Here is a 21326-nt window from a genome sequence, read left to right as displayed (position 1 = left end):
AAGAAGCACCAGTATCAAACATGGAACAATTGCCTTCTGTGGGGGAGTAGTAAGCAAGATTAGGGGAAAAGTTGTAAAAAATAAATTTTTTAAAAAAAGTTTGGAAAATGAGTATAACAAGGCTGAATAGTGTCATCTTATTTAACTTATATGCAGAGAATAACATTTGAAATGCTAGGCTGGATTAATCAAGAGTCAGAATTAACACTGCTAGATCTATCTCAGATGACAGAAAGTGAAGAATTAAGAAACCTTTTGATGAAGTTCATGAAAGAGGACTTGGAGCTTAATATTTAAAAAAACTAAATGTTTTAAATATTTTCTTAAAAAACTAAAATCTTTGCAAATGGTTTATTTCCTCAAAAATAGAAAAAATGGAAGAAGTGTCTGATTTTATTTTGCAGATGACAAGTACAACCATGAAATTAAAAGATGTTTGATCCTTGGAGAGAAAGTTATGGCAAATCTGGTCAGCATACTAAAAAACAGAAAAAACACTTTGCTGACAAAATATGCTAGTTTTTCAAGTAGCAATATATAACTATGAGAGTTGGACTATAAAGGAAAGTTGAGCACCACAGAATCAATGCTTTTGAATTGTGATGCTGGTAAAGATTTTTGAGAATTAAAACAGATAATAAAGAAATCAATTTAGACTATTCACTGGAAGGTCTAATACTAAAGATGAAGCTTAAATACTTTGACTACATAATGAGAAGACAGAAGTCATTGAAAAAAAATTCTGATGTTGAGAAAGATTGAGGGCAAGAAAGGATATCAGAGGATATGTATACTATCATGGAAGCAATGAACTTGAGTTTGGACAGACCTCAAGAGGTAGTGAAGGACAGAAGGGTCTGGAGTGCTATGGTCTTCTCACTGCTACCTGGACCCTCTTATAAAAACTGATTTCTTCTCTTGGTACATTTGCCCTGGCAATGCCCCATGTTTGAAGCACTTTCTTTTAATCCTCAAGTTTGCCTGCATCTTTTATCTATGTCTTATTTCATGATAAAAAGCTAAGTTTCTTGAGGGCAGAGACTGTCATTTTTCATATTTGTATCCTTAATGCAGAGTCCTTTGTACAGAGCAAGTAGTTACTGTTTGTTGAATTGAATACTACACAGTGAATGAAAACACCTATGCTGCTAGCTGAAATTTTAGGACTCAGCCTTGGGTAAAATGCAGATCCATCCCTGAGCAGAAGCTTGCTTGTTCAAATGTGTTCCACTCTTTGTGACCCCATTTGGGGTTTTCTAGGTAAAGATATTGAAGTGGTTTATCATTTCCTTCTCCAGCTCATTTACAAATGAGGAAACTGAGGTTAAGTGACTTGCCCAGGGTCACATAGCTGGTATCTGCAGTTGGATTTGAACTGGTCTTCCTGACTCAAAAACAAGGGCTTTGATTGAGTCATTAACAGTCGTTTGTCTTCTGACAAAATTTACACACCATCTCCTGTATCCATAGATTTGCATTTTCTCCCCTAATACATATTCTGTCCTCACCTCCACCAGTTAGAATCCCTGGGTTCCTCTAAGACAGGATAGTAGCCTCCACAGGGGACTGAAAATTCAATAATTCTAGGAGCTTTTAAGGGATGAATCAAACTTTTAACCAAATATAACAGGTTAGTTTTTAAATCTTTGGCCTCTACTCTAAGGTTCAAATTAAACATATTTTGCTGTGTAATCTTTCCTGATGATCTCTCCACCCTGAAATCACTTTGTATTTATTTGGCATATATTCATATATCTACAAGTCATTTCCCTTTCCAACCTATAGGAGCTCCTAATCAGACTGGTTCACAGCTTAGTAGGTTAACAACACATGCTATAGTTTAATATTTAAGACAGTTATTAAGCCCTGTATGTTTTCCCAACCTAAAATTCCTTTTGCCAATACTCCATTTCCCTTGTAATTTGGGTCTAGTCAAATTCCTTGCTCTCATCTTTCTCAGCTTTGCCTTTTGCCAATCCTAAAAATGACAATGACCCTTGCCTTCTCCCTTCTCAAATTTTTCACATTGCCAGTATTTATTTTGTATAGATTACACTTTACCCTTATTTAAATGTCTCATCTCCCTAGTTTGGCTTCCCACTCAGAACTTTGAGGAGGGTGGGAGTAGCCAGGAGAGAATGCTTAAAAAGGGAATTTCTAGGGGCAACTAGGTGGCACAATGGATAGAGCACCGGCCCTGGAGTCAAGAGTACCTGGGTTCAAATCTAGTCTCACACACTTAATAATTACCCAGCTGTGAGGCCTTGGGCAAGCCACTTTAACCCCACTTGCCTTGCAAAAACAAAAAACAATATGGTAATTTCTGAACACTCAAAATGTAGAAGTGTTTCCCTAGATACTGGTCTAAGCCACATCCATCATAGGTTAAGAGCCTAAGCCTGGAAGTGACTGAAATTGTTTAGACTTGAAAAACGCCAGTGTCTTCAATCAGTATGATCAAATAGCAGCAGGCTATTAAACAGGGAAGACAAGGAAGTTGCTTCTTTCAAATCATTTTCCTAACTAAATATAAAATTCCACAAATTGATTATAGTAACTTTTTCATGAGAAGCAGAATGACCTACGGGAAAGACCTTAGACACAAAACCTGTGGGTGAATACTGGACACTGTTCTCTTCGGCAGCATCCTGGTCACGGCAGGGAATTAAAGCCTTGTCCACATGGAGTCTGCATTTCTTGAACTTGGTGATTTTTGAACACCATGCCTTTCATCAAAACTGTCTCTGATGACCCCTTCAGCATCCAAGAAGTGAAGTATTATGTATCTGTCTTGCAAATCTCTTCAGATAGGGAAACATAAACCCCAGTCTTTTGCCTTAATGCTGAACTTTAGTTAAGAAGTACTGGTTTCAGGTTCACTTCTACCAGGAGTCAATATATCCCCCAAGGTGAATTAGTCTTAGAGTAGATTCTGAACACAGAGGGTCTCCTAAGGTTATTTAAGCCATGTGACCCTGGATGAGTCTCTTTAAAAGGTCTGAATTTCAGTCTTTTTATTTAGCAAAAGAAAATAATGCCTTCTGGATATTTGGGACCAAAGTATTTGTTAAATCATAGCTTTGCAGAAAGACCTATGGGATGTCATGGAATACTATTGTTCTATTAGAAACCAAGGGGGATGAGAATTCAGGGAAGCCTGGAGGGATTTGCATGAACTGATGCTGAGTGAGATGAGCAGAACCAGAAAAACACAGAACACCCTAACAGCACCATGGGAGTGATGCTGATCAACCCTGATGGACTTGCTCATTCCATCAGTGCAACAATCAGGGACAATTTGGGGCTGTCTGCAATGGAGAATACCATCTGTATCCAGAGAAAGAACTGTGGAGTTTCAACAAAGACCAAGGACTATTACCTTTAATTTAGGGAAAAAACCTGATATCTTATTGTCTGATCTTTGCTATCTCTTATACTTTATGTTTCTTCCTTAAGGATATGATTTCTCTTACCACATTCAATTTGGATCAATGTATACCATCGAAACAATGTAAAGACTGGCAAATTATCTTCTGTGGGGGATGGAGGAGGAAAGTAAGATTGGGGAAAAATTGCAAACCTCAAAACAAATAAAATCTTTATAATTCAAAAATAAATAAAGACCTATGGGACAAGAATATAAAAAACCAACTGAACTATTATCATGATTTTCTGAGATAAAACAACTTGCAGACAAAGAAACAGCTCTTAACAGTGATAAACAGTTTTTATTCAGGCAATGAAACATGAAAAAAATATATTAGTACTCATTATAATAATTTCATTTGTGTAAGTATAACTCTTACAAATATTTACCTGACATATAAAAAGGGAAATTATTATACATATAAAATTTATGTAGATGATCATTACATATACAATGCAATCCTGGTAGGAGTCAAGCAGCTTTCCCTCCTCCCTATGGGAGGGCAGGTAATCAATCACTCACTGTACGGCAGTCACAGGGGCACAGCAAAAGCAGGTGTGCAATTAGGATGGTCACTTATTGGCACATGTTACTATATATGGAAATCTATTGGCAATGTATTCGTGCTGACAGCAACACTGAGGAACATCCTGGCACTGTGGAGAATTAAAAGGGGCATCTGTATTCTACCACAAGGAAGAGAAGACTCCAGGTTAGATTTAGTTAAGACTTGGGGATTGGCTTAGAGTTCCAATTCATATGTCTGCAAGACCATTTGAATTATCAAGTAAACACATAAGATTACAGTTATCAATCTGGGAGCGCCAAGAGAGCAGGAACTATCTGAACTTTGGATCTTCTTCAGAACCAACACAGTTTTAACACATGTCTAAACATTTGTCTAACTGATTTAACATTCTGACTGGCAGACAACTTCTTTAGAATGGATTCTAGATACCACTTCAGGCAGAGTTCTATAAATAAAGATAGGATAACCATATTATAGCTAATAAAACCATCTTGCTTTTTTAAGTCTAGCTGCAGGCTAATAAGGCAAAAGAAAAAAAGGAAAGAATTGCTTCTGGATAACAAGCTATGAAAAGGAAATTGTTAAGACACTCTTACTGGCAAGAGAGTGCTTCCCCACCACTCAAAGGTATTTTGTCAACTCTAGAACAGAATATCTCAAGGTGGTCCCTGCAGAAATGATGGGATTCAAGGGAGGAGATTTACCAAAAACTAAAAACCTAACCTGCGCTGGAGGACTAGCATGGCAGCAACCTGCCTTTGCCATTCAGCCAGTGCAGGGAATGAAGACTAATCAGAATCAGGCCCATGATGCAAAAAATGTTTCTCTGTTAGTGTAGATTCTACCGTGTGTGATTATTAGTCTGCCTCGAGATTCTGTTAGGTTGGGTCAAAGCTTGTAATTCTGTGATTATTTACTTGTATTCAATGAAGCTTCAGACCCTCTTATGAATCTTTCTAATCCTGTTAAAGGACCCATAGCACAAACCTTTTAACTTTCCTTGTAATTACCTGAGATGGATAATGTTTGAACCACAAAACATCCACAAAATTGTCACACTTTGAGAAAGGCAATGAAAATTTTCTTAATACTGTGAAGGTAAGGGTTTCTGCAAAAAAGCTTAAAATTTCATTCTTAATTAAAGCAAAAAACCCCAAAGAGGCTAGAAATGTAAATGTATGGCACAATCCTGGGCAAGACCATGGGCTCAAGAGGAGAGCTACCTCGAGAAACCAGGTCACTGCTACCTGCAGTTATGTTAAGGACTTTTGTGTCCCCTGAACCACAATGAAAACAAAGAGGAAATAAGATTCAGAAAATGGTAAATAGCAAAAAAGGTGTGTTGGGGGGCTCTCTCCCATCCCATCACAATGACTCAAAAGGCCATTTATTCTAATTCAGTGGACTATTCTTCAAAAGTAAGACTTGGCTTTAGATTATTCTAAGGGATTTTAAAATACATTATATTGGGTATCCAAAAATCTTAGTGCCATTTTATATTTTAGTACACATCAAAGCTTAAATGTTATTTAATAGCTCTAAAAAATATTTAAATATAATTTCACAACTATTAACGCTTAAAACTGTACTGAGACTTTTGGAACAGCCTATATTTAAAAGTAAATGGGAAAGTATGACATTATCTTAAAGAAAATCATTCAGCCCAGCATACCTTTGTGAATCACTCTGAGTGAGTCTGCAGATGACCTCAAATCATTTCAACTGGGAATATAGTTTCTAAATGTCAATGTGGGGGAATGAATTACAAAGGTAGGATGGACTAGATGGGAAGGTTGAATTAAGGGAAAATTCAATGAGCCTTCACCTAAAAATAAAACTAGATTCTGTAACATTCTGGAATGCTTTCAAAACCCTCCTCATTTTTCACTGTCATCTGTTTCTGAACTTCCTAATTTGGACCAGGGTTGAAGAGAGCTAGAAATGCATCTCTCAATATTTCCAGGCCAATTGTGCAGAACAAGGGGATTGGGAGTAGGTCAGTCATGCAAATTTCAAGGCATTTCTCCAAATAAAGCAAAACTCTGGAAAGCTCACCATCACTGACAGCTACTGTCCAACCTTGATCCCATGGGGGGAGAAAAAGGCTAATTCCTACCATGTTGCATCAGATGTGCCAACAAAAATAATTTTGGACAAAAATAGCTACACTTTGGCAAAGTCACCCATGTATATCTTAAGAATCAAAGAACAAAGTCCTGGTCCTACTTCCCAAGCATTATCCAAAATAGCTCCCAAATCTACTGTAAGTGTCTCAGAGGTGGCAGAGTAGAGGGGTCCGAACACTATTTTTTCCAACTGGACATTCAAATACTTACAAGAATATAATTCGCTTTGCCCTCAATTATGCCAAAGGTGAGAGGTAGGTTGTTATTATCCTATGGAGTATTATAATAGGGTTGTTTGAGGTTCCCAAACTCAATAGACTTCACTTTGCCCAGGCTATTTCACAATTGGGCAGATGTGGAAGGTCTTTACAGAATTCTCCTACCAATCTATTGGGGCACTGGAGAGTAAGTATTAGTCAACAGTTGAAATATTAGTCTTTAATATAACGGGCCCTTTCACATTTCCTGCTCTGTACCTCCATTTGCTGGGGTCTATTATACAATGGAAACCAGAGCTGACTACTAACTTGTGCTCCAAGGGGATTGTCATTAATCACATCACCACATAGCACTGGTGCTCTTTGGCTACTCAGAGACTGTGAATAAATGATCCAGCTGAAATGGCTACATGCATTTCATGTGTAGGACAGAGCACTAGACAGACAAGGACTTCTATCTATGATGGCTAGCAGCAGAAAGGTTCTATAAACTTTCTCTTTTCCTAAACGTCTGGATTATTTCCACAGAGGGTTTTAGAATCATATCTTAAACCAATGTGTTATTCTACCACCTGGAAACTTTCCCCATTCAGTATTTGTAATATGTGGCAAAAATCCCCTTAAGCCACAATAATTGCTTTCAAAAGCCTATATGATTGTCCTAAATTGAATGATCCAAAGTTATTTTTTCTTTTGCTGTTTTTTTTTTTTGCCCTTGTTGCTGCACATAGTGTTATAGGCTTTCAAAAGGCAACCTGAGCACCAACTACGGGAGTTGCATTTTAATAAAATAGAATTCTCAACTATCAAAGAAATACTGAGTTGTGACCGAGAAAATGGAACTCATGTGAAAGGTGTGTGATAGATATTCAAATTTTGGATTTATGGAGGGCCTCCACTGTTCACTGCAAAAGTTGGATCATGCAACAGGTTTAAAATTACAGCATGACATTCACCAGATACTCAAAATACTGCACATAGCACTATGAAGTCCTGGGAGGTAAGAGGTTCAAGCAAAAACAAGGATTTCAAAGGGCTGCATGGATTCGGCTTAGCTGATAGAAGGTGAAAGCACTACCATTGCACTAAACATTTCCACTTAGCAGCCAATGAGATGACTATGTGCTGATCCTTCGGTCTATGGAAAAAGGCAACAAAGAAAAGATTCCGTCAATACAGATTTCCCCCTTAAGTTTTAAACTAGCATAGAAGTAGGTTTTCCCCCTTCAAACATTAATACGAAGGGTTCTGAATCTCAGAGTACTTTTTGTATAATTTTTTAAAACTTCCCTGCTTTTAACAAAAGGTTGTTAAAAATTCTAGTAATGAAAGACTTTTTTGAAACAAGTGTGTCAAATAAAGCAAAATATTTTCTTGGTCCTTCAAATGATTTTTTTTCAATTCTGGTCCTTCAAGAGTTAAAATCTTATACTAGGTTCTAGAGAAGAATGTGAAATCAATTCTAAAATATTAAAAAATTAGAATGCTCCTTCCCCTAATTTTTCTTTCTATACTCTTTCCCAAGGTAATGGGTGGGTGCAGAGAAAGTGTAGTTTTTTAAATTGTATTGAGGTTACCTAAATCTTTTTCAAATGGAAAAGTAATTGATTTCTTTAAATTAAAAAAAAATTTTATTTTCATATTTCAAAAAAGAGCCACTAGTCTGAATCACATGTATTCAGAAAAGCTGTCACCAACTTCAAGCAGTGCAGTTACTTTGGAAGGAGTACATGTTGGGACTTACTCCTGGCAAATCACTGATATGAGACAGCAATAAAGGAGAATGATAATAGAAGCCACAAAGCAAGGGCTTCTTTCCTTAACAGAACATCTAGTTTGTGCTGATTTCCTGAATTCTTCAGTGTGAATTTGAGAAGGAAAGGAACCCACTTCAAATACTTCAGAACAATCAGGTGTACTTGGGGGCACCAAACTCTGAAGCTCTCCTAACTTGAACAACGGTTAGATGCTCCCTTCAAATAAAAATCAACTGTAAATCAAAAGATAACTCAAAAATAATGATTTGAGATTACAGAGGTTGTGATCATAAGAAATCATAAACTGGAAAGCCAAACCTACCAGGCCAGCCTCCTGGTTTGCTGAACCTGACTGCCAACAAATTAAAAAAGACTCAAGAAAAGGACTGAGATATCTGGGGGCTGTCCTGTCTCTTTTGTTGTTTTGGGGTTTTTTTGGGAGGGGGATGCTGTTGAGTCTGCAGCAAAGCGAAACAGGGAGCAGTAAGCATGTGCCCTTCTCTGCTATGGGGAGATTATTCTTGAGTAAGGCAAAAATACTTGGGAGTCACAAAGAAGCAGCTGAGGGAGGAGATGCTGGACTAACAGCCAGTCTTTCCCAGCTTTGCAATCAGCTCATCACAGATCTTCGTCAGTTCTTCAATTTCTTGGTTCTGGAAAAAAAAGAAAATGGGAATCAAGAGAATAAAAAATGCTCCATATTTAACTGGGAGCATCTTTTGACTCTTTTTGTATCTCTAGCGATTACTAACTATATTTAGAAATTACAGAAATCTAACTGAATAGACCCCACTTTCCTAGCCCAAGGCCTGAGCACATCTCACCAGGCTACTACCAAATGAGTTATTAAAAAATGAATGAGAATATGACAAGGGCCACACATAGGAGAGGGCAGGAAGGAGGCCAATTTTAGGAAACCATAAGCCTTGATGTCACAAAAGGCAATGCTGTAAGGGACAAGCCAAAGTTTATCATATTGGGGTGTGGGAGAAGTGCCTTCATCAGTGGTACTCATGATGTTCATTTGTGTTTGAGCTATGGACAAAAGTGCCTGTCTTACCTCAGCACAGACAACTTCCTAACTCCCAAATGGTGAAGCACTACACATCCTTTACAACCGAATTCTAAGCCTTCATAATGAAGTCTGTTCTGATCTCTCCTGCTTATAAAGACTTTCTCATTCATGTCTAACAAAGCACCTAGCACCTTATACTCTGTATATCTCTACTAAACTTTCTATGTGAAATGATGTATTTTCATAGGACAGGGCTACAGCTGAATCTAAATGTCCTATCTCTCTCATTGCATGAGGTGTCAGATACAACAAAGGCTTTATACAGGTTTGTTTTATACTTCTGTGTACCTGGAGATTCCCATACTTTTCTGAATTAATTCAGGAGGGAAATGACAGTTTGTAGAGGTTGCTGTGATGGCTAGGTGATACAAGAAAGGAAACATCAAGGAATTGACCCTAATGGATGGTGAAATCAGCAGCTGTCCACCTCCCTGGGCCTCCCAGATTGCCTATTGGATAATTAAGTGATGGTGATATTTTCATTTAGACAAAACAGGAATAGCTTCTTCATTCCCCACCCCACCCTCCAACTTAATCTTGACATTTTCCACTGATGCCCTTCTGAAAAGACTTATTCTGATGTGGAGATGACCCCAGGGATTCAAAACACCATGCTAGGAGGGTACAAACCTTGACAAGCCAAGCAGGAAAAGTTCCAAGGATGGGACAATGATGGATTGTCCATCACCCAAGGACCAGCTCCATTAGGTTCAAGAGAGGTTCATCACTAGCATATTGACCACCAAGCAATCAATTTTCTTATCTTTCTTTAGAAATTCATGAAAACTATTTATTATGTTTTTGAGGGAGTACTGTGTATCTCTACTGGTAGTTATTAATTACCTAGCTGTGTGACTTTGGGCAAGTCACTTGACCCCATTGCCTTGCAAAAATCAAAAGCCAAAAAAAAAATTCCTTTACCTTCTGCTGAAGGGCTCTTTCTAGAGACTCCACTTTCATCTGCTCTTTTCTGAGGCCAGCATGGAGAGCTGCACTCTCAGCTTTGGCTTTTGTCCGAACCTGAGCAATCTCTTCGTTAGCTCTATAGTGCAGAAATTGAATGAAAAGGGAAAAGAAGGGGCAGGGATTAGGTACTGGAAACAGCAAAAAGTACCATTAAATTAGTAGTCGGCTCTCATAGGATATGTAACCACATGTCTGATGAGGACAGAGAAAAAGATCAAATCGTGTCCTGAAGACCTCATACCCAGGATTACATCTATACTAAAAGAAAAGACTTCTCAATTAATCCCTCAGTTGCAAAATATTCTTCCTCCTACACCCCACCTTTCCCATAACATGCTAGACAAGGAAAGTCCTATTTATAGACTTGTCTTACTTGTCTAGTTTTTCTTCTGCATGGAGTTTCAGAGCCTGATATCGCTGCTCCTCTTGTTTGACTCGAGTTAAGTAGTCTTGAGCACATTTTTTCAAAGCCTCTTCATTCTGTTCCAAAGTGGAAATTTGAAATCTAAAAATCATGTTACTGCTTCTCCTAGACTACATACACCCATTACATTGACACATGCCTTTTCTTTCATTCAAACTTCATGAAATAGGGGTGGCTAGGTGGCACAGTGGATAGAGCACTGGCCTTGGAGTCAAGAGTACCTGAATTCAAATCTGGCCTCAGACACTTAGTAATTACCTAGCTGTGTGGCTTTGGGCAAGCCACTTAACCCCATTGCCTTGCAAAAACTTAAAACAAAAAATCTGCATACCCTGTATGTTCAAGATACTTATTCAAAGTCTCATCACAAATGAGATGCATAAGACAGGGCCTCACTTACATACATTTAATTTGCTGTTTTAAAAAAATACATGTTTTGTAATTAAATTTTATTTCTCCTCAAAATATTATACCTCACCTCTACTCAAGTACTCTTCTCATACTACTTGAGATGTGGCAATGACTGAGACCTTAAAAGCCAAGGCTATGCCAGTTATGGCAGGCTGGCAGAAACCCAACCCCAGTTACAATACATGAATTGTTTGCTATGAACATGTACTGTCATTGAGATAAAGCAAATTTCCTCATTGGTCACATCTAAAAAAGCCCACACTTCAATCTCTGCTGAGTCCATTACTTCTCAACCACAAGATGGGCTAGTATATTTTATCATGAATTCTCTGGAATCCCATGTGGTTGGCCAGGTATTCTCAAAGCTTAGGAAATATGTGAGTATCTGCTTCATCTGTCTGGTTCTAAGCTAGGTAACCTCTTGCTATCATTACTAATGTATTCATAGTTGCCAACTTGGGGCAGCTAGGTGGCATAGTGGATAAAGCACTGGCCTTGGAGTCAGGAGTACCTGGGTTCAAATCCAGTCTCAGATACTTAATAATTACCTAGCTGTGTGGCCTTGGGCAAACCACTTAACCCCATTTGCCTTAAAAAACAAAACAAAACAAAAAACCCCCCCAAAAAACATAGTTGTCAACTTGATCACAACAGTATGGCCCATCAAAAGTGACAGAAAGGGGCAGCTAGGTGGCGCAGTGGATAAAGCACCGGCCTTGGAGTCAGGAGTACCTGGGTTCAAATCCGGGCTCAGACACTTGATAATGACCTAGCTGTGTGGCCTTGGGCAAGCCACTTAACCCCATTTGCCTTGAAAAATCTAAAAAAAAAGTGATAGAAAGAACAAATGAAAAGGAAATTAGATAAAGCAATTCAAATCCCCAAGTGGGTACTTCATTTAAGAGGCTGAGAGGTAAAGGAAACACCAAAGAATAACCAAGAACCAGACAATCTTCCAAGTGTGATAGAGAAGCAGAGGCTTAGTACCTTCTTAAAGCCTTCAAGAACTCCCTTGAGGTTCTCATATCTTCGGAATAGATCAGACAGGGATCTCTCCACAGAGTTAAGGTCAGCCAAGGCCTGCTCCTTCTCCATGGTCAGCTGCTGGAGGCTCTTTTGAGAGGTCATATTCGTCCTCTGCTCATCCTCTGTAAATATAAGGCAACAAAGTAAGGATGCTGCTGTGACCTCTTGCTTCAAATTAGTCTATAAATGGGATGAAAATGAAAGAAGCCCTTCACACAAATTCACAGAAATGTAAAATTTTGAGTGTTAAAAAGGAATTTTAGAGCTCTTAAGATCAAATTCAACCCTATGTTGGAGTAGGAACTCCAGCTACAACATTTCCAACAGTTACCTCATATCTGCCTACTTTCAGAATAATCTACTCTATTTGGGGACAACCGAAATTCTTTTTCTTTTTTTAATTATTTTTTTCTTTTCTTTTTTTTAGGTTTTTGCAAGGCAAATGGGGTTAAGTGGCTTGCCCAAGGCCACACAGCTAGGTCATTATTAAGTGTCTGAGACCGGATTTGAACTCTGGTACTCCTGACTCCAGGGCTGGTGCTTTATCCACTGCACCACCTAGCCACCCCTAATTCTTTTTCTTGATATTAAACTAACTACTTGCCTCTGCCTTTCTCCCCACTTCTATCTGTTCCCTAAGGACAAGTCTTAGAACACAGGTTCTCAAACTGTTTATTTTAGGGCCACTTTACACTCACTGAAAAAAAATTTTGTTTAGATGAACTATATAATGAATATCTACAGTACTATAAGTATTAGAGAGTATTATGATGAAATATGAAAAAGATGTTGACTTTTCAGAATTCCTGAGGGTCTTGGGAGAGTTATGAGGGGTTGCCAAGACTACACTTTGAGAATTGCTGCCTTAGAACAAGACTAATTTCTTTTTTTTCCGAATATTGAGGTGTTTATTGGTAATATCTCACTTTTTTAACAAACATTGCCAGGAAAATTAGAGTTCCACCTGGCAGAAATTAGGTTTAAATAAATATTTCATGTCATAGAATAAATTAATTCCAAATGGGAACAGAACATGGATATAAAAGGTCACAACACAAACAACCTAGAAGAAGAAAGGAAAAATCATTCTCAATTGAAAAGGGAAGTGGTTTTTTTTTTAAGGAGATAAAGAGAATCACAGAAGAGAATATGGACAAATTTGTAATTTAAGTTGAAAGATTCTGCACAAAACTGACACAGCAAAAGGCAGAAGAAGAAAAACAATTAACTGGGGGGGGGGGGAGGTGGTAATCTTCGCTAATTTCTCTGATAAAGATGAGAGAGAGAGAGAGAGAGAGAGATGCATATACAGATATTAGGAATTCATTGCAAACACATAAGATCAAGATCAATTTCCCCAAAATATAAATTGTCAGAGCTATGAAAACAGTTCTCGAAAGAAGAAATGCAAGCTATCAACAGTCATATAAAACATGATTCAAACCATTGCTATTAAGAGACATATGAATTAAAACAATTTTGAGGTTCTGTCATACATCAATCAGATTGGCAAAGATGAGAAAAAATGAAAATGATGATTTTTAAGGGAATGGTTAGATAAGCAGATTAATGAATGTCTTATTTATGGAGCTATTTGGTTGTTCAGTCGTTCTGAAAAATAATTTGGAATTATATCCCAAAAGTTACTAAATTATTCATACTGTTTACCTCAGTGATAACTCTACAAGGTCAAAAAATGCAAGGAAGGAAGGAAGGAAGGAAGACAAGACTAATTTCTATTCTACATGATAAGTCTGCCAAGTAATGAAAGGATGGAAATCAACAAGTTTTCTTTTCAAAAGTTCTGGTTTTGCTTTATCTGAGTTATCTCTCACAACTACAACTGGCTGAAAAGGAATAAAAGCACAGTGCAATTGTTTCTTTGAAGGACACATCAATGAATTAAGGAAGGGAAGAGGTTTCTGGAAATGTATGACAGTGATGAAAGATGCTATCTGCCACCAGAGAAAGAAAAGACATTGTCAAAATACAGAGTAAAGCACACCATTCTTCTTTTCTGTCTTTTTGTATAAAATGATTAGTATGGCAATGTCTTACATAATTGTACACATATAACCTTTATCAGCTCAGGGAAAGGGGAGGGAAAGATAGAATTTGAATTCAAAATTTAAAATGTTAAAAATCGTTTTAACATGTGATTGGAGTAAAAATATTATTTAAAAAAAAACAACAGATGGAACATTTAAGGAAAGGTCACTGTGAAGTTAGGCAACTTCTGCCCTACTCAGTATTCTTTTCTGAAATCCACCCCCAATGGGCTAATGCCTTATATTTTGGAGGCAACTTCCCTCTTACCAATCATCTGAGCAATGGTTTTTTCATATTCAGCCACAATTTTCCTAAAAAAAAAAAAGAAAGAAAGAAAGAAAGAAAAGAAAACATCTATCAGGTGAGTTTTGTGTTTCCAAATGAATACTCTATCATTTCTTACACACACACACACACACACACACACACACACAATACTTCACTTGCCATTTTCACTGGTTATCTCTCCTATCTGGCATGCATTCTCCCCTCTTTACTTCTTCAAATCTTGGCTAAAATTCTACCTTCTTTAAGAAGCCTTTGCCAGTCATTCTTTTTTCTTGGGGGGTGGGGTGGGTTTGTAAAGCAGTGAGTTAAGTGACTTGCCCAATCACACAGCCAGGTAATTATTAAGTTGTCTGAGGCTGTATTTGAACTCAAGCCCTTCTGACTCCAGGGCCGGTGATCTATCCACTGTACCAACTAGCTGCCCTCATTTGCCATTCATTCTTTGGCTGAATGGAAGCAATGCTCTTTCCAGTTAGCAGAAACCTTAAGTGCGGTCCAACCATGATCCTGGTTTTCAGTAGGGCTGCACATGTGCACGGGAGAAAGAATCCTGCCTCAGGCATCCCACATAAGAACAAATATCCAAGTGTGTCTAAAATGAACCCAGAGAGCTACAAGTGTGACTCTGGATTTAAAACTCGACTCCCTGGCTCTAGGCTCAGCTCTCTAGCCACATCCCTGGCAAGCCATGTTCTTCAATGTTCAAAAACCACAGAATTAAGAATTTCAAAATTGGAAGAAACCTCAATAAGTGATAGGCTAGTCCAACTCATATCCAAAAAGGAATCTCCATTTTAATATACCCAGACCTTACCTGAAAACCTTCAGCAAAGGAGAACACATCACACCCAGTTCTATATTGGGATAGTTCTAACTGTTCAGAAGTTTTTTCTTATAAGCTGATCTAAATCTGCTTCTTTGCAAATCACTAGCTCTTGTCTGCAAACTTTATGCAATCTGTTAACCTGGGAATTACAAATTCATAAATATGTTCAAAAGTAATATTACAGAAAGGTCTTCCCTAAGAATTCTGCTGAAACCCTAACCTCATTTCCAAGACTTCTTGTCGAGTCTCTTCATATTTTTTCTTCCATTCATTTGCTTCAATTTCTTTAGTGATTATCTGCAGTATTAAAAAAAAAAACAAAAAAACCTGATTTTAGCTCTTCTGATACATTTTACTGGTACAAATTTGGGCTTTTCAGATTAAATAGTGTTAATATAAATGGGCATAGAGAAATCAAACACCTTCTGAGTCTCTATTAAAATAAATCTCACATTGATAGTGCTGTCTGAAAACCAGTATTAACTCTTTGATGTTTAAAATTTCTTAGCCCTTTCATCCCAATGTTGAATATTTTATGCCAAAATATGAATTTCACAAGTTATAGCTACAGTTTGTTAGTTTTTTCCTAACTACCCTATAAATGAACCTAAAGTAACTAAATAACAAATGAAACTTGCAAAAACATTCATTTTTTTCAACATAACATGCTCCTGTACCAAGTTGAATAATAATTTTATGGTTATTAATAGAACATTTGTGGGTCTATAGAAATACCTACTATATGTTCTATCAAAATCAGACCGAGTTAACTATTTTCTTTCTGCTTGGACAATGAAGTCACTAACCAGAAGCACTCTCAGGTGAAGTTACTGGCCAGAAAATGTCCAGGAACAGAAACTTGACAGTGCTAATTAGGATATAGCTCCAGTCTTTAAGCTGGGACAAGGGCAAGCAGGAACAATGTCACTAAATCAGATCGAGGTATCAAAGGATACTCTTACTTTGGGGAATAGAATATGCAGGGATACAGAATCAGCATCAAGTTAAACACATCAGAACAAAAATCTAAATGTATTGAAATAGATACTGAGTGGGACTAGATTATGAACTCCATCAAGTTTTTGGGTTTTTTGGCAAGGCAGTGGGGTTAAATGACTTGCCCAGGGTCACACAGTTAGGTAATTATTAAGTGGCTGAGGCCAAATTTGAACTCAGGTACTCCTGACTTCAGGGCTGGTGCTCTATCCACTGTGCCACCTAGCTGTCCCTCTATCTGTTTTTTAATTCAAGCCTGTCTTTTTTTCAGGAAGGTATTTGTACAGCAGTACATATGTCTGTACTATCTGTTTTCCTATGTGCCAAAGGGTTAGAGCTTTTAGAGATGTTGATGCCAGAATGTCTCTACTTGCAGTGAGGCCAGGGAAAGGTCCTGTCCTCTGCTTCTATGGTGGGCCTTCCTGGCTAACTAAACCAGAGGTGTATCTGAAACTGCCAAGAATCCAGGACAATGAATCCTTTCTGCCCTTTCATGATTACTGAGTAGATGAAAACAGAGATAAGAAAGTGCTAGAAGGGGAGACCCAGGACTAAGTTGGTTCTTATGCAGCAAACTCAAGAATTAACAAGGTTAAGTTTTTAGTAATATAGGGAAATAAAAGGTTTCATAATGTCTTGCAGGATTAAGATTCTCAAAAGGCAGCCTAGACCTAATTTGGAATCTAAAGCAACTTTTCTTGGGTTTAGTAGTACTTGATCAGTCATTTAAATGCCACATATGGACTAACTGTGCCCAATGTGTGGTAGAGAGCCTTCCAAGCTCATATTGGCTTGAGCAGTCAGTCATACACTATACTTGGATCCACCCAACACAGTGATGCCATTTTGGTCCTCTTCATGAACAAAGAACAACAGCAGCCCTTCAGCTAAGTCTCTTGCATTTGTTGAGTTGTTTCACACTCTTCTGATCCCATTTGGGGTTCTTCTTGGCAAACAGCTAAATTTAGTTAGTTCAATCACTGTGGTTTGAGTGATGAAGGATGAGAACAGAGGATAAGACTCTGAAGTTAACAAAGAGAATGTTCTTGATGGGTGAATTAATAGAAATGGTTTAACAATACAATAAACTAGAGCACAATTAAGGTTCAATCACGATAGTGGTTTGAATTAATAGTTTTAGAATTAAAGTCTTAGGTTACAATACATATATTCTACTTCCTCTCAGACTGGAGGTAGTAGATGTTGGACAAGTGAATTCCAAAAAAATTCCAAAAAAATCAGAATATATCTTGTGAGAATTATCAAGTCTCTGGGGACATAAATGTAGGATAAAGTAACTGACCATATGACCATCAGGATAGCATCTTGGGCCTATAAATGTGGCAGGTGTGTGATAAAGTACATTGAGAGAGATGACTAAAGACTCAGGTTAAATACTAGAAATCCTACTAGTTTTTCTACATCATCTTTGACCTGTATTGCAGGTACACACAACTCAATATTATGCTAGAATTCAAAGCCATCAAAAGAGGTGGATGACCAACTGTAGAATCTTGAACACTCCACATGCCTGGCTATTCTGTTCTAGCAGGTGTATGATAGCTGTCCACTCATTACCTAAAACGTGAAGCGATATATAAATGAGTAGAAGCAAAATCTGAAATGATGTCTTCTCTGCAAGAGGAAATAGACTTGGCATGCTAGTAAGTAAAATCAACCTGGGTATACAAGTCTTGCTCTTTTGTTCATAGGTAATTTTGATGAGATCATAGGAAAGTTGGGATCTTAAATTTCTTGGTTAAATAAAGGCTTATGCTCCTTTCTAGGGTACCCTAGGCTTAACAAATGGAGCACCATTTTCTTATCTGTCTATAATACCAATAATTCTTTTCTCCAGATGACTGATAGTGTGACATTCCATCCTTGTGATTTCTAGGGAGAAAGTGTAGCTTCTAACAGGCTAGTTAGTGATGATTATTGCTACCTGAGAGATGAGTTTTCATCAAAAACATGTATGAAGGGTTGGGGCATGACAGGTGTGCTGAGGAAGTTAATTCTATTCTTTTTGTTAAGTGGGGCAATCAGAGATTCATTACTGAAGTACAGAAGTGGGACTTGGAAAGCCCTCTGTATCATAGACAGCATATTAACTTTCCAAGGTACATATGAATGCCTATCAACCTGAGTGGTCAAATTGCTACTTTATTAACTTCTCGTAGAAACAGTACTCATGATAAAATACACAGAGACATTTGGACATAGGGTTTGGGACCTAATAAGCAATTTAGCCTAGTAGAGCACCACTCCATGAAGCCCCACAACATCTGGAGGACAAAATTCTGAAATGTGGAAAGGATACTGAAGTCAAGATTATGTTCATAAATTCAGACTTACCAAATTTAGTCTGAAAGGACTTTCAAAAAAATTTTTTTAATTTTGTTTTTATCACCTATATTTCTTAAAATATGCTTTCCCTCCAGGGGAATCATCCCTTATAACAATGAAAAAACTAAAAAAGTCAGAAAAATTAACTTAAGCAGTTCATTGCAAGAGTTTTACATTACATGCAGTATATATACACCCACAGACCCCATTTCTGCAAAGAATGAGAAAATATTAAAGTCTTTCATATATCTATACAATTACATTGTATAGTTCTGAGATCTCAAGTCTTGGCCACCCCAACTGAGTTATAGAATAGACAATATCACAGCTTGTGGTCCCTGGTTATCATGCTGTTTCTCTTGAGCATTATTATTTGGCTTTATACAGTTCTGTTTTAAAATAGGAACTGACCTGCCAAGATCAATAAGGTCACAACTGTGGCTGTCAAGGTCCTTCAATATTCCTTAAAGGAGTGATGATAAAACTCAAAACCGTTTGACCATCTAGTTAAGATGGCTACCCACTAGTAAAATATGAACTCATTGAGGGCTGGAACTGTTTTTCATTTTTTGTTTTCATATCCTCAGGAGCTAGCCTGGTGTCTTACACTGAACAAATAAAAACTTGTTGGATTCAGCAGAGATGGTCAGCAGGGGAATGATGGTGAAATAATGTTCATGCTGTGACCTGTGATAGAAATGGCATGCCAAACTTGGGAGTCTCTAATCATAGGAGAAATAGAATATATCAGGGTGAAGGAATCCAAATTTTTTTTGTTTGTTTTTGCAAGATAAATGGGGTTAAGTGGCTTGCCCAAGGCCACACAGCTAGGTAATTATTAAGTGTCTGAGGCAGGATTTGAACCCAGGTACTCCTGACTCCAGGGTCGGTGCTTTATCCACTGCACCACCTTAGCCGGCCCTAGGAATCCAAATTTGAAATAGGATTCTGATGTCAGAAATGTAGTTTGGGTTGAGAATTTTGTGTTTCATAAGACACTTTAGTTGACCTTTTGTGGAGTCAGAGTGATATGTTTTGTAGCAATTATGGATGGTATCAGTAAAACATAAAAATCCCCAGGACACAAGCACACTAGAAGGGAGAGGTGGGCAGTATGGATACATACAACTTGCATTTATTTTACACAAATAATTTTGGTCATTATAGACCTGAGAAAGTAGGTACTAATTCTTTGTCATCTGACGTCCATAAATAAAGAAGTTTGGAGTTTCTATATATGTTTATGTGTCTGTGCAATACAGAGTAAACATTGACTACTGTCCAAAATGACCATGGAGAAATAGCAAAATTGATTGTATTTATGTGGTATTCTAATATGGCTAATCATTTAAGTAACAACTCACCTATGATTAAGGACATTGGTTCATATATCTAGTAAGATCTAGGAGATCATCTTATATTACAGAAGAGGGAGAGGGTCATAGATGGAAGCAGACTTTGAACTCTGACAAATCACTATTATTTCTCCTGTATCATGGTGATTAAGATCATCAGTAGTCACAGAAAAAAATAAAATGCTTGCAATTCCCTAAGTATATGATAGTAACCAAGACAGAATGCTGTGGTACTATGCAGAAAAGAGGACCAGAGGCAGAAAGCTTATCTATCATTCTTCCTAAGAACACAAATAAATTTCAAAGTCAGGGATTCAAACCCATGTCCATTGTTTTTGAATCCAGCACACTCTTTTTATGTTACTCTTTATGAGTCCTATAACTTCAATGTACATGTGATTCTGGTTAAAAGGAATAACACCCAACCATTTGGGGTTTTGTAAATTAAGTGGCCAAAACCCAAAATCATTACCTCTTCTCTTATTAGAGTTAGGACTGCAGTCTTATCTGATTCACTGAGACAGATGCTATCCAGGGGACTTTCATCTCCACATGCCACAGACACAGGGGCTTTCTCCGTTGGGCAAAGATCAAATACACCCTGTGGAAAGGAAAACATTATTAAAGTGAATACCACCAGCTTCAACACTTAAATCTACCTCCAAAACTGCTCTGTGTTGAGGTTTTCCACCTGATAAATTATGCCTCCCTTTAGAAATTATTAGCAAGCCAACAAGAACACATGAAATGGTCAGATCCTGATGTAGTCTCTGCTTAAAAATAGCTATATCAGATGTCAAGAGGATCAATTCAGATGTTCTCAGTCAAAGTGCTTAACAAGATGTTCTTCCTCTTGTTTCAATTTTTAAAATAGATTGGGAAACCATTTTTAAAGTCAGTGAGGGACCAGTCCTAATCAGAGCTATATTGTCAATGATATATATTTACCAAAGGTTTTTTACCTATATTACATCCAATTTTTTACCCATATATTTACCACATTATATTCCATATTTTATTCATATTATAAAGCCACACAACAATAATACCACAAATGAAATTCAGACACAAATTAAGTTATTTGAACAAGGTCATACAGATAAAAGCAATTTATATTTATATATATTACTTTATGATAAAAACAAATATTTTAACATAATTAGAAAAAATAAAGTATTACAATAAAAAATAGTATACAAAGCAATGTATATTACCTTACTAAATCTCACAATAGCCCTTGAAGAAGTGAGTACTAAAGACGTTCTTATCCAATATTAGGATCAGTATATGAAATCATATTGTTCTTGATTCTAAGTCCAATAATTCAAGTGTTACATTGAAACACTTTTAAATACATTGAACATAATTGAAACACTTTAAAAATTCTGGACCTCCCTCTCTCACCCATTCATGGGCTCAATCCCACTGATGAGTAACATGGAATCTGATGCACTTGCTCTTAGACTTAACATACTGGGGCACTCAACTGTCTTTAGCCCTTTTGCAG

The 21326-nt window shown here is 37.3% G+C and overlaps 1 protein-coding gene across 8 annotated transcripts in view; it reads right to left on the bottom strand.

The window, feature by feature from the left end:
• Positions 1-3708: 3708 nt before the first annotated feature.
• Positions 3709-21326, bottom strand: part of TACC1 (transforming acidic coiled-coil containing protein 1) — a 130800-nt gene continuing 113182 nt past the window's right edge. For all 8 annotated transcript variants that reach the window (XM_074208867.1, XM_074208894.1, XM_074208863.1 and 5 more), the window contains 7 exons: positions 20292-20420; positions 15343-15419; positions 14276-14319; positions 11921-12081; positions 10472-10578; positions 10054-10174; positions 3709-8710 (listed from right to left, as the gene is read on the bottom strand). In XM_074208867.1, the coding sequence (XP_074064968.1) occupies positions 8639-8710; positions 10054-10174; positions 10472-10578; positions 11921-12081; positions 14276-14319; positions 15343-15419; positions 20292-20420 (711 nt within the window). In that variant the 3' untranslated portion in view covers positions 3709-8638. The remainder of the gene's footprint in view (positions 8711-10053; positions 10175-10471; positions 10579-11920; positions 12082-14275; positions 14320-15342; positions 15420-20291; positions 20421-21326) is intronic.

The sequence above is a fragment of the Macrotis lagotis genome, chromosome 1 (genome assembly GCF_037893015.1).
Source record: "Macrotis lagotis isolate mMagLag1 chromosome 1, bilby.v1.9.chrom.fasta, whole genome shotgun sequence".
In the NCBI taxonomy this organism is placed as follows: domain Eukaryota; kingdom Metazoa; phylum Chordata; class Mammalia; order Peramelemorphia; family Peramelidae; genus Macrotis; species Macrotis lagotis.
This window is presented reverse-complemented; position numbering and strand designations above follow the sequence as displayed.